Source organism: Paramormyrops kingsleyae, chromosome 15 (genome assembly GCF_048594095.1).
Source record: "Paramormyrops kingsleyae isolate MSU_618 chromosome 15, PKINGS_0.4, whole genome shotgun sequence".
Taxonomy (NCBI): Eukaryota; Metazoa; Chordata; class Actinopteri; order Osteoglossiformes; family Mormyridae; genus Paramormyrops; species Paramormyrops kingsleyae.
This window is the reverse complement of record NC_132811.1, coordinates 19,226,549-19,239,334: the sequence shown is the minus strand read 5'-3', so window position 1 is coordinate 19,239,334 and position 12,786 is coordinate 19,226,549. Positions and strand designations below refer to the sequence as shown.

Below are 12,786 nucleotides of genomic sequence, written 5' to 3'. Positions count from 1 at the left end.
ATTAAACTAATCCCATAGTTAATGTGGTGTAAACAGCTGCTCCAGAGGGGTATCATTATAAAATCTTACACACGTAAAGTCAAAAGGGTCCATCTGCTTTTGCCAATATCTCTGTAGCACTTCGTATGACTGCACCATGTGTCAGTAGCAGGCGAAATCACTTTTTTATACGGTAATTCTGAAGTTAAATACTTAAATAAACCAAAAGACATTACCGTAATATACAACTTTACTAAACACGATTATCCAGTTTTCTTCCATTACATTTGAATCAATGTCTCCTTATCACAAGTCACACAGCGGTCCAGTTTATCTGTACCAGTAATGAAGGACCAGTTCAAATGAACCTTAAACTAATCCCTGGAAAATTACTAAACAAGTAAAAGCAATTCGAGGAAAAGTTTAAACTTACAAAAAAGAACTGAAATAGGTTCTTTAAGATTCAAATGAAGTTTGGACTTCATGTCACTTAAGGATAGCAGCTCAAAGTACTGAATGAGATGCAGGGAGATGCGGTGTGACCAGGCCAGTGGTGTTTCCTGTCACTAAACACGGCGGCACCTCATACAGATGACGCACGTGACACTACGTCCCACTCACCAATATGATCAGTTATTCGTGTTCAATCAATATAAGCAGACATTCAGATTCCATCAGGCTAAAAACTAAAATCAAAATGGCACATAAAATGTATCCGTGAGCAGCTAATAATAAATAATTAAGTATAATAACTATTCAAACAATATTTTGCATATATATCCCACTGTCCTATTGTAACAGATGACACTCCCCAGCATTTCCTCTAAGCACCACCAGAGGGGGCTTTAGAGAAAATGGTCACATTAAACCATCCAGCTGAGCGTTTAGGTAAGACTGTTCTTTGGTGTGAGCTTATGGCTGTAGGGGCTCAGGGGAAACACTCCCAATCTCGGCTGGATGGTTTAATGTGATAAATGTGTTAAAGGGGTGCAATTCAAGGGAAATAGGAAGGAATGGCCTTAAAATGACAGCAAACTACCGAATGGTCAATGTTGTGAGGGCTCCATGGTTTGGCAGGTCACACGTTCACCGCGGGACATCGTGACGACCGGAGGCGCAGCCCTGCCTCATCTGGCCTATAGGAGATTCCTCTGGGGAGTCGACTTGAGCATGTGCTGTCCGAACTGGGGAAGAAGCGACACCCACTGTGAGTGATACGAACAGGCAGTGGACGCGGACTGGCGGGTCCCAGCAGGGCTTCGTACTTACCATGGGGGTCTCACCACGGTCAGCTTTAGTGTTGTGGCCCACAGACTGGCCGTCCCCCTCGGCCCGGCTCTCGTTCCCATAGCGATATGCAAATTTGCGTCTGAGGGCATCCGCAATGAGAGCAGCGGGATCAGTGGGGTCACTGGGTTTGGTGTCGCCCCCCTCTGGGCGCCTAGAGCACAGCAGATAGCAGGTCAGCGTGATACTGAGACTGCTCGAGCCTGCAAGAGGGCTCGGGGTGAGCTGTTCTTCCGGAAGGATCTGACAGTGCCCAAACAGAGGACCCTGGGTGCACTTCCTACCTCACTGCACGCAGCTTCACCTTCCCCATGTCCTTCAGTACTTCCAGCATGCTGGGCATCTCTGGAGGCCCCCGGGGCTCCGGCTGTGGCCCCACAGCCGCATTCTTACCACGGCGCTCTCTGATGAGGTCAATGGCTGAAGAGTTTGGCTGCAGGCTGGGCAGAGGTGGTGGAGGGGGAGGGGGAGGTCCAGGTCCAGGTCCAGGTCCAGGTCCAGTGGGTGTTGGTACTAAAGTGAGGAGGGTGGGGGTACAGACATGTGAGTGACACCTCAGAGCACTTCAGTCCCAGACAAATACTTCAGGTGATGAGATTTGTGGAGTTCAATGTTCAACTTCAGGTTTGTAAGGAAAGAAAAACCAGAGAATCTCGCTAACGGACAAGTATGGATCCTTTACCCTGCAGAACGAGCTCCGGATTTCCCCACCAACATTACAAACTAGGCTTTGGGTTCAACACTGCCATACCCTAGCGAACCCAGCTAATCACTACCGACAGGTAGCCAGCTGACCCTCTGGGTAGCGTGCTGGGACTTGTGTGGTTCTCCCCAGACATTTTGTGAGCATGTGACCTACCAGCCTGGGCGCTCTGCTCCTGGGCCAGGACGATCTGAGCGATCTGTTCCCTGAGTTTGGCCAGCTCATTCTCCAGGGCGCTGATCTTCTGGATGGTCTCCCTGCTGCCAGGCGACGGCTCCCTGTGGTCCGTCTCCTCTACATGCAGCGACCTCCGTTTCCTGGAGGACCTCCTTCGGGGCTGCCGCTGGTGGGAGCAAACTATGAATCCCGGGCGAGATCCGGGCCTGCAGAGAAGAGCCATGAAGACCGCTAGCAACACACAGGTAACGGGAAGGAGCAGAGGGAACAGCGCCTACCTGAGGCCTGTCGAGGCATCGTCCTCTCCGTCTATCGAGGCAACGTCGGCCAGAGATGCGATGAGCTCACTGCGCCGACGTGAGCTGCCCAGCGCCCGGGCACCTTCCATGAAAGGCTGCAGCTGGAAGGTGGAGGCAGGGGTGTAAACAGGCGGCCTCAGAGGTAGCTACGGGTGCAGGCCATTACCCAGCAAATGACAAATCCTGAAAAAGCAGCCCTGTGACATTAAGGTCAGAACTATTTAGCGTCCCATTCCATTACTGACATTTATGGCGGCTCGGAACGTGGCCTCTGGAGACTGGCATGCCAGAGTCGCGTCTGGGTTCAGTGTCGCAGCAGCCAGCTGGCCACTCTGAATCCAGCGGTTTCACTAGAGGGGGCCTGGATTCTGACACTAGCTGCCCTGAAACTGCTGCCCCGTCGGGTTTAACGCTGTCATGCTCCGCAGACACACTGAGCCACGACATCTGGTCGCGGGAGGAATGGAGAACCACGCAAGCACAGTACAGGAAGGGAAAAGGCTGATAAGCTCTTGTACAACCGGGAGTACAAAAAATAATGCTGCTTTAAAACGGCAGGAAGGACATCAGAATGAACAGCAAGCAAGAAAAACAGTCAAATCCAAACTTCGTGGCACCGCAACTGAGCACCAGGTTTCGCTCTGACTGGCTGCGAGTTCTGGCTCTTTTCTTTCCCAAAAAACTCCAATTTTTATGGCTTCTAACTCAGCATTTTTAATCACATACCTAATAAATGCCTCATTAAACAAAGGCATTTTTGGAATTAATAAATTAGGAGCAATTAAGTTAAACTAAAGTTTTAAACCATTTAACTAAGTTAATAAAGTTTCTCTATAAATCAGCATTCACACGTCAGGAATGAGACGAATACACTCAATGAACATTTATCAGTATTAAAATGAACCAAGTGTCTTACACACAAAACGAGGTTAGTGGAAGGTGAGGGGGGGTGTCAGTCCTATGTCAACACGCAGCCACATCCATGACACATCAAAGAGGGGACTGACCTAGAGCGGCCAATCGTGGGTCCCGGTAAAGGATGGCGGGAAGGCAAAGGGGAGGAGGCAGATAGACGAGGACCCTAGGCTCTCGAGGTGAGAGAGAGACGTTAAAGGGAGCACATTTTGAAAAGAGCGTGCTGGTCACCTGCCAGTATGTCACCCGAGCAGCTTCACAGCAAACACAGTGCCACCGTGTCATTTCATGTGACACGCTACACGGCATGCTGGCAGGCAGAACAGGCGGAACACAGAAATCTTTCCTTACAGTCGTTATAACTGGGCCAGTGGCCAGAGGAAGAAGGAGGTTCGCAGGGGATAAGCTGGTAGAAACATTTATAATCACCGCAGCCACCAGGAAGACAGCAGGAGGAGCTACAGGCCAAAGGCCAGGCCCAGGAAGGCCTCATGGATCAGTCCTGCGAAAATCCCACACAGTGCTTACGGGGGAACCCCTCAACAGTGTGTCCTACCTGAAATCGGACTCGGGGGCACGGGGCCAGAGGAAGGCGTGTTCCAATTCTTCTTACGATGCTCCGAGCGGACCCGTACGGCCTCACTGACCCAAAGACCTCAAAGACATCAAATAAGACTCCAGATCTCACCAAGGTACACTCAGGTTTACACCCTTACACAAGATTAGGGTCTAAGGCAGATTCTCAGGGACAGCATAACCGCTAAGGATCCGAACATTCATCCATCTTCTATCCACTTATCCTGGACAGGGTAGAAGGCCAGCCTGGAGTCTATCCCAGGCAGCACAGGACACAAGGATGGGGTATACCCTGTATGGCATGGGATCTGGACTCAAGAGTGTAAAGCATGCCAGCTTGACTGCACAGCAAGGCACTAATTTAGGGGAGGCACTGGTCAGGGGAGAGCTATAGCTTGGGAAAAAGTAACAACAAACCTTTATGTTAGCCTTGTGCTACAATGTGAGCGAACAGTAAGAGCAGACAGAGCTTTTATCCAAAATGACGTACATTTGAGAAATCAGGCTCAGACAGAAACTTGAGCAATTGGTGCTCAGGGGCCCAATGATGAAATCACTCTAACCATGGGATTTGAACCAGCGCCCTTCTGATCACAAGCACAGCATCCTTACCCACTGAGCCACACACATCTCTCATACCAATACTAGTTTAAATAAAAATCTGTTCTATAACCAGTAATCTGCATCATTTAATGATCTAACTGGGGCATTACATTGATTAGCAGTGCATAATTACTTACTAGGTCCATCTCAACTGCTGTTCAGATGCTGTTCACTCTAGCAATGCCTGCGAGTTGGACGGCTCCATGGAGACCCACCCAGACACATGGTCAACCTCCAGCAGCCCTGCTCCGCAGTGCTGGCGCAGGCCTTGCTGCCCTCACTACCTGCGGGGGCAGGACAAAGAGCCGAAAGGATAATCTGAGTCAACCTGTTCACTGCAGAATCTACTGGCTCATCGGTATGGTACCGGAACCAGCATCCATCGACACCAGGGAGGGGAACATGGGCTGCACAGCCTGCCAGAATGTCCATCATAAATAGGGTCCATTTATGGATCGACTGCCAGCTTTGGAGCAGGCACCTTTTTAATTACAGGGGAGCAGTGTTGGACAGAATACAATGCCCTAGAATAACATCAGGCACGGTCCCAAGTCCGAACCCTCGGGCTCCTGCAAAAATCGGTCCCATTCTGTAATGGCGGGAACAGCCACTCGTTTCCGGTTAAAGTCAGACGGCTCGGTGACTCGGACACTTCATTCGTGTCAACTGACAACAAACGAGATGAACTCACCGGGTACAATATTTAATTAGCTTTGATTAAAAAGTCATCATTGTTTCGCTGGTCACCGCGGACTAGCAGCACGAACACATACTGTAGTGAAGGCGGTCACCGCGGAATTGTGTAAAAGTGCCAAAGAATGTATAAAACGCGTATAAACCGTGTAAAATAGCCGATTACCTAACCGGCTGACGTTTCTTAATTAACTATTCTGAAAACGATTTGCGGTACACTACAAGTAACCACTAGCGACGAGCTTCGTAAGTATGGTTGTAAAGCTCTGATTTAAATATATATGTTCCTAGCGACATAAAATAGTTTCGTATAACTTTAGGCAACTTACAGGACTCAATTCTCGGCGAAGTAAATCCCAAGTTCGCGGAGTAAAGCGCATTCGGCTACGGTACAAGGCGTATTGATTGACATTGTCATTGACCAATGACAATTTGCCTGGTAAAATTGTAGACCAATCACCACTGAGACACCGGCCGACGGCGTATGCACGACACCGCTATCATCCAATAGAGTTCAAGAGTCACAGCACGTATCGACTCTTGTCGGGCACCCTGCTGTCTGTGACCCGTGGGAGTCTCAAGAGCAAGATGACAATAAGAAGTCGCCAGGTGGCGTGTTGGATGGCGAAGCCATTTACTGATGTTTGTCTCCAGAGCAGACTCACGAACCAATCGACGAATAGCTAGCATATACGCCCCTAAATGAAGTTTAGTTTCAATCCGGTTTCAGTCCAGCTCACGAACAGGAAAGGGTGGTGTAATGCAGGTTGTGTTGTCAGACATCGAAATTATGCGATACTTAGTTCAAATGAAAGATTAACGTTAATTAGCAGATACAAATATGACTACAAGATTTACATCTCACTGAAGTGACCCTGACGTAGAGATTTGATCTCCAGTGCACCAAAGAAATACTTTAATCTTCTTGGTGCCGTTTTCGCTGAAAACACTATGTAAAGGCTCCATAATATACTTTAAATTAATAGTTACATAATTAAATTGTATCCCTAGAAGCAAAATTAGCTGCTAATTGATTCTGTTAGGTAGTGCGGCAAGAAACTTAAAAACTTGTCATATTACATTCCGGCATATAACAGGTATACCTTGTACCATTCTGGGTTTATTCAATTACCCACGTTAGCAAATGAGTTTTACTTTGCAATGCACACAAGCAAAAATCGACATTACTTAAATTACCCACAAAAAGCAAAACCAGCGTGCTGCAATGTTTGTTTGCGAACGCTCGGGTGCGCTAAAGGTCATTACGTCATTGCTCGTGCTCGTCAATAAAACCCCGCCTGAATGGCTGTTTATGAATGCGGTGTCCTGGTATATCAGCCAATCAGCAACGCCGGTCAAAGGATACGCGGCCGTAATGGGGACGGGGGGACAGTTAGCTGGATAGCCACATAGCCAAATAGTGACAGTCTGAGTCCTGCCAGTTAAATTACGTACGGGTGGTCTCGTCAGTGTGGCGGACTGCTCCACACCCACAGCCGCTTGGACGTGAGCCGACCAGGTCGCTGTGTGCAGAGCTCGTCGGAAGAACGAAGTGTGGCGTGAGGTAGGTCGCAGTCCTGGGTCTTAGCAGAGGTTATGAGGCCAGCGGCACAGGGCGGTCAGCAGGCCCTGTTTCACCGGTCGGTTTGCCCGTTAGTCATCTATCGAAACTGGTCGGAGTTGCTGTCACTTTGGTAGGAGCTGTCGTTTTTCAAGGACGGTGTTGACCGGTAGAAAATGAGAAGCCGAGGCCGGAAAGCGTTTATTGTGATCGGTCTCGGTCCGAGTCCATGTGTTTGGGTTCCTCACTGTATGACTGTGTGTGGGGGTTGGTCATTTACAAAGTGTCCGAGTATGTGGTTCAACACACCACATGGTGGAACAGAGTCCGCATGACGGTCCACGTCTTCATTGCTTCCTGCCCTTGGACATCTTGGTCTGCTGCAGAGACAGTGGGACAGGCAGCTGACAGGTCCTGGCGTCTGACGCCGGACCCCCTCACTCATGCCTCCATGCTGTAAATTACCCGCAAAGGTCATCCAGTTTCTTAGCTGAGAGTTAACCGGTGACCATCTCCGGGCACAGAAGTGTCAGTCCGGTGATCATACTCAATATTGTATTTATTTATTTATTTTAAGCAAACCTGAGTGTCAGTATCTGCGGCATGGGGTCTGTAAACGCTGAAGCTGAAGGCTTGGTGTGTGAAGCCGCAGTCTTTGCTTCGGTGGGACATAATAGACATATACCATCACTGCAGGGTAGAAATATTGGCAACTAACAGGATGTTGGTGGCCCCTGCACTCAGCCTGTGTGCCATGCCTTCAGCCCGGGGCGTGGGTGTCCGTGGCGCACCATGAGCGGGGAGCCGGATGCCCTGACCGTGGTTAACCAGCTGCGGGACCTCGCCGCAGACCCCCTTAACAGGAGGGCCATCGTCCAGGATCAGGGCTGCCTGCCGGGTCTCATTCTCTTCCTGGACCATCCCAATCCGCAGGTCGTCTACTCTGCCCTGCTGGTGAGTCCCTGCGCCATGCGGCTCTTCTCTTCCCTCGATTTCCTTCTGTTATACCCTCCTTATGAATGGCTGTGCTCCAAGACGGTGTTTGATTGTATTGTGCTGTTTACCTCACTTGTATGTCACTTTATACATATTTAGCATATGTTGTTGTCCAAATGGAAATGTATGTTGTGATGTGTGGCTCAGGAGGTTAAGGTGTGTCTGTGATTGGAAGGTCTCCGGTTCAAGTCCCAGGGTTGGCAGAGTGTCACCGCTGGGCCCTTGGGCAAGGCCCTTAACCACAGCTTCTCCAGGGACCAGCGGACCCTGCTTTCTCAGTTGTACATAGATTTTTATAAAAGCGTGTATTAAAATAAATAAATCTAAAATATAAGCATAGTGTTTTTGGCTGTATCAGTATCAGGGGTTTAAATAATGACTGTGCTGTTGCAAAGTTTTTACAGATGGTTGGATCTGTATACTGTGACTGATTGAGACAATTGCACTTAATGATTGTGTGAATTATCACTTGCACTTGCTTTGCTTTCTGCTAAAAGTGACATGGCCAAGTTTTGTTTAGTGAGAATTGAAGTATCTGTACAAGATGCGGTCACTCTGCCTTGAAAATATCTTACAGGAATCTTGTGTTCATTTTCATGTAACCCCAAAAAAACAACGTTTCAAAGACGCATAGTTTGTAAATTTGGTGTTCCCTTGTGAAGCAGCTCACCCGTTTGGAACAGTTTTTCTTTCTGTGCACCGTGCTGGCTAGACGCAGTTCACTGTGTTTACTTCCCAAGGAGTTGCCCCTGTTTCCAGCAGAAGTTTAATGCTGCGTCAGCAGGGGTCGCCTGACATCTGCAAAGCCGGGCTGGAGTCCCTGAGTGTGCAGTAGGCTGTGTGTGTTGCATGTCTGTGTGTTTCAGACCACGTGATTTACACACCCCAGGCGGGTGGCATCTAACCCCGCCTCGGTGCCTCTGGCAGGCTGTGATTGGAAAATGAATTTTTAATGGGTGGACTGTTTTAGATGTAATGTGTTTGTGTGTGTGTGTCTCTCTCTCGCTCTCTGTCTCGTGTGCACAGCACGCACACATAGATCACTGGGATGCTCCTTGTCCCGCAGTCTGATGGTTTTGTTACTGGGGGCGGGGTCAGATCAGATGCAGCAGTATGGGTGGAGCCTGTGTGACCATGTGACCACTGCCCTTCGCAGGCGGTGCGCTACCTGGCAGAATGCCGAGCCAACAGGGAGAAAATGAAGGGCGAGCTGGGAATGATGCTGAGCCTACAAAACGTCATGCAGAAGTGAGTAAGGGCTGACCCTGCCTGCGCAGGCTGCGCATGTGTGTCTGACAGCAAAAGTAAACAGGGGCCGAGATTATTCAGCGTTTTTGTTTATTTGCTCCTTTATTTTGTCTTGTAACGAACGGTGAGTTTATTTTTCATTGTAATTTGAGTCCGCAGTGTCTCAGCTTTGAGTTACATGGTCGTTATGCATTACTATGGTATGAATAGTGCCTCACTGAAGGAATGGGGCTTTACCCAGCTGATCATACCCCTCACAGAGAGGGAGGGGCCAGACTCAGTGCAGTGTACCGCCTGTGTTATTAGCTAGAGCTGTGTTTCCCAATCCGGTCCTTGGCAACCCACAGTTGGTCCACATTTTTGCTCCATCCGAGCTCCATGCCAGACGGTCTTCCGGTAGAACTGGGTGGGAGCAAAAACATGAACTGTCTGTGGGTCCGGACTGGCAAACACTGACCCAGAGCATGTCATACATGAGGTGTGCACCCTTCCTTAACACGATCCTCATAGGCAGCATGGGGGCGAGTTTCCTTCACTTTGGGTTTGGACATGGTTCAGCAGATGGTTTTGTTATGACGCAGTCCTCCATTCTCTCACACCCCCACACACCCCCCCCCCCCCCCCCCCCCCCCCATAATGGTGTATGGCTCAGTGGGTTAGGACACTGTACCTATGATCAGAAGGTCCCAGGTTCAAATCCCAGGGTTGGAAGAGTAATGTAATCACTAGACCCTTGAGCAAGACCCTTAACCCCAGTAAATGTGATGTCAGTGCTCTGAGGCTCGTGATGGATGACCATCCACGCTGTGTCCCTCATGCTCCCTCTGTAAATAATGCTGGTGGCCTCCTCTTCCTCAGGACCACCACGCCCGGCGAGACCAAGCTGCTGGCCTCTGAGATCTACGAGATCCTGCAGGCGTACGGCGACGCTGAGGCCGAGCGGGCCGAGAGCGGAGCCTCCTGTCGCCGCAAGGCCCACTTCTTCCTGGGTACCAACAACAAGCGTGCCAAGACCGTGGTCCTGCAGATCGACGGCCTGGACGACTCCGTAGGTGGCTGCTGCTCTCCACGTGGAGTTCAGACCCCTAGCTACATCTATTTAATTACTTTTTTTAAAATAAATGTAATTAAATGACTGTGCTTGCGATGCAAGCGACCTTAAGCATCCACCGATGGAATCCCTCACATGTGATGTGGCACTGGAGGGGGGTGCTGTTGCAGCCACGCCTCCATCTTGACTGACTGCCATCTTTCATAGAGCCGGAGGAGCATGTGTGAGGAAGCCCTACTGAAGATCCGCGGCGTCATCAGCTTCACTTTCCAGATGGCCGTCAAGCGATGTGTCGTCAGGATACGCTCCGACCTGAAGGCCGAGGTGAGTCCGGAGGGGGAGGGGGGTCTGCGGAGGAAGGAGGAGACTCATTCGGGTGTGTCTGGCATCTGCAGGCGCTGGGCGTCGCCATCGCATCCACAAAGTTGATGAAAGCCAAGCAGGTGGTGAAAGATGACGACGGCGATGAGGTGAGTGTGGCCGCTGCAGATTTACAGACCGTTTTAGCATTGGTGCCCCCACACCTGAAACCGCCAAAAAAACGTCAGAGAAAAATGGCTGAACCTCAGCAGCTGTCCTGAGCTGCGGCCTCTCGTGGTGTTTAGGTGATGGTCCCCTTCCAGGAGGACCCCCTGGAGGAGGAGGTGGAGCAGAATACGGACCTCCCAGAGTACCTCCCCGAGGAGGAGAGCCCCTCCAAAGGGCTGGACAAGGCGGTGTCCCGCGTGGGCTCCCTGCAGGATGGTGTGGGCTGGCTCAGCACCGCTGCTAACTTCCTGTCCCGGTCCTTCTACTGGTAACCGGCGCCGGGGCAGCCCAGGTGCCGGATGGCCTCGGCGACGAGGGAGCGTGACCACGGCCCAGAAAGAGCTGAACAAGCACAAGCCCCGCACCATACGCCTGCACCCTGCCCGCACGCACGCCCTCACACTCATCCCCATGTGCCGCAGCCAATGAGAGACTCCGGACTGCACTCAGACACGCCCTCTTTGGGGCGGGGCTGCAGAAGAGTCCATTTTCACGGCTGGTGTTCGGCCCCCCCCCCTTCCTGGGCCGTGGGGTCGAGCTCTGACTCCACCCGAGTGTTTGGACTGCCGTCATCACAGGTGGTGAGGAGGAGCTGTGCTTTTTTTGTCACCGCTGTCTGGTGACGCCCGACTCGCTGGGGGGCGTCGCTTTACCCGCTATGCAGTGTGCTTTGACCGTCGCTCGGCGCCACCTCTGAGTCTCCGCCGTTTCCATAACCGCCCACACCCCTCTGTGTCAGCCGACCCCAGCCGTGCCGCTCTCTCCAGGTGTCTGTCCGCTATGCCGCCATCTTCTGCCAGCCAGCAGGTGGCTCACCGGTTAATGCTCTAGACTAAAAGGTAGGAACATGCAGCTGTAGAGAAGTGTCTCACACGCTCTGTATCCCCGCTGGTGTAGCTCGGATGATCTCACTAACACATTGTCCTGTTTAAAGTTGTCTGAATAACATTGGCAGGATAGCATTAAGTCCCCCGCTGCTGTCTGTCTGCTGGTCCCCGCTCCACCCTCCCCACCTGGCTTCCCTCACACAATGTGAGAAGCAGCATTTTTGGGTCCCAGACACCTACCCCCCATTACCTTACCTTTTATTCATCCCTCCCATGCCAAACTGATATCCAGATGTATTATTGTAAAAACAGTTATTGTAATATAATGTAAAAAAATAAAAATGTAAATCGGGCAGCACTACAGCATCGAATGATAAACGATGCTCTCAGCTCTGTATCCATGATGACCCAGCCAGTGATATTAACGATTAGCCCATTACAGACTGACATGTCAAAGGTGCTGCCTCTGGGAATGTCGCCCCATGTGGGGACAGAAGAGGGGATCACCTGGGATCACCTGACCCCTCCACAGCCTTCTGCTAGGCTTACTAGGGTAACCCAAAAGTGTGTAAGATGCATGCTGATGTGTGTGAGGGCCCCCTAGTGGTGGAACAGGGTTGCAGCGTGGGTTTATTTTTTTGGAGTTTGTGCCATGACTGTCTCCAATCCGTCTATCTGTCTTCCAAGCGTTTATCCCAGACAGGCAGCGTAGGGTACCCAAGTATAAATATCATCATTTATTTGTGTTTTTTAGGAATGAGATGCTATTTTCCTTTCTGTTACTCTTTTATTGGTGCTGAGTTTATACTGGAGGAGGTTTGTTTGGTCCTGTAATTACTGTAAAAAGCCTCAGTAATGTGTGTGCTATTAGGACACTAAACCATGCATAAACCTCTAAGTATTCGGAACACTCAGTATGGCAGGAAACCCTTAACTAACCGTCAGCGCCACGCTCACCTGTTTTATCGACATTTTTATGCAGTTGGGTTACTTACGAATCCAAGACGGTGTAAAGTAATGGCACCACGTAAATAAAGGTTGAAATCGGAGCTGTACGCTTCATGTCCTTCTGGCTCACTGTCCGTGGAGAGGCTGCTTCGGAAAGGTCCCCAGCCAATAGCTGCTGCTTCTAATTTGTCACTTTTGTTTGTGGGCGTTTTAACATCCTGCTTCAATAATCCTCAAAGAAGCATCGATTCCAGCTCATTTCAGAGGCCGTGGGGTGAGGAATGTCACAATGCTGCTTGCGCATCCTGTGGCTTCGCAGCGTTGGGGTCCTGTCGAACAGCCTGCACACGCTGCCTGCCTTTTTACGAGAGGCTTTTGGACGGGGGGGGGGGGGG

At 50.4% G+C, this 12,786-nt stretch overlaps 2 protein-coding genes across 7 annotated transcripts; one reads left to right on the top strand and one right to left on the bottom strand.

Moving 5' to 3' along the window:
* Positions 1-211: 211 nt before the first annotated feature.
* mtfr1 (mitochondrial fission regulator 1) lies at positions 212-5,709 on the bottom strand. 3 transcript variants are annotated; one of them, XM_023794612.2, is made up of 8 exons: positions 5,562-5,709; positions 4,677-4,823; positions 3,917-4,015; positions 2,425-2,546; positions 2,126-2,352; positions 1,551-1,779; positions 1,249-1,420; positions 212-1,163 (listed from the first exon to the last, which is right to left on the bottom strand). In XM_023794612.2, exons 2-8 carry the CDS (start codon positions 4,683-4,685, stop codon positions 1,116-1,118), a joined length of 906 nt encoding a protein of 301 aa, XP_023650380.2. In that variant the 5' UTR covers positions 4,686-4,823; positions 5,562-5,709; the 3' UTR covers positions 212-1,115. The 3 variants fall into 3 exon arrangements, with proteins under 3 accessions (XP_023650380.2, XP_023650381.2, XP_023650382.2); XM_023794613.2 differs by lacking the exon at positions 5,562-5,709 and adding an exon at positions 5,231-5,525; XM_023794614.2 differs by lacking the exons at positions 3,917-4,015; positions 4,677-4,823; positions 5,562-5,709 and adding an exon at positions 3,453-3,533.
* An 841-nt stretch (positions 5,710-6,550) lies between these two features.
* On the top strand, positions 6,551-12,492 carry armc1 (armadillo repeat containing 1). Of its 4 annotated transcripts, none has more exons than XM_023794717.2 (7): positions 6,551-6,796; positions 7,558-7,747; positions 8,946-9,037; positions 9,896-10,085; positions 10,296-10,412; positions 10,484-10,558; positions 10,712-12,492. In XM_023794717.2, exons 2-7 carry the CDS (start codon positions 7,586-7,588, stop codon positions 10,886-10,888), a joined length of 813 nt encoding a protein of 270 aa, XP_023650485.1. In that variant the 5' UTR covers positions 6,551-6,796; positions 7,558-7,585; the 3' UTR covers positions 10,889-12,492. The 4 variants fall into 4 exon arrangements, with proteins under 4 accessions (XP_023650485.1, XP_023650484.1, XP_023650483.1 ...); XM_023794716.2 differs by having other exon boundaries at positions 6,552-6,796; positions 7,538-7,747; positions 10,694-12,492; XM_023794715.2 differs by having other exon boundaries at positions 6,552-6,796; positions 7,490-7,747; positions 10,694-12,492.
* The last annotated feature ends 294 nt before the right edge of the window (positions 12,493-12,786 follow it).

Excerpts from the sequence above, each read along its gene's own strand:
- mtfr1 (XM_023794612.2), bottom strand. Across the intron at positions 1,780-2,125 it reads GGAGCAGAGCGCCCAGGCTG|TACCAACACCCACTGGACCT; the intron begins GTAGGTCACATG and ends TCCTCACTTTAG. Across the intron at positions 1,421-1,550 it reads GTGAAGCTGCGTGCAGTGAG|GCGCCCAGAGGGGGGCGACA; the intron begins GTAGGAAGTGCA and ends GCTGTGCTCTAG.
- armc1 (XM_023794716.2), top strand. The coding sequence starts at position 7,586 with ATGAGCGGGGAGCCGGATGCCCTGACCGTGGTTAACCAGCTGCGGGAC. Across the intron at positions 7,748-8,945 it reads TCGTCTACTCTGCCCTGCTG|GCGGTGCGCTACCTGGCAGA; the intron begins GTGAGTCCCTGC and ends TGCCCTTCGCAG. Across the intron at positions 10,413-10,483 it reads GCTCCGACCTGAAGGCCGAG|GCGCTGGGCGTCGCCATCGC; the intron begins GTGAGTCCGGAG and ends TGGCATCTGCAG.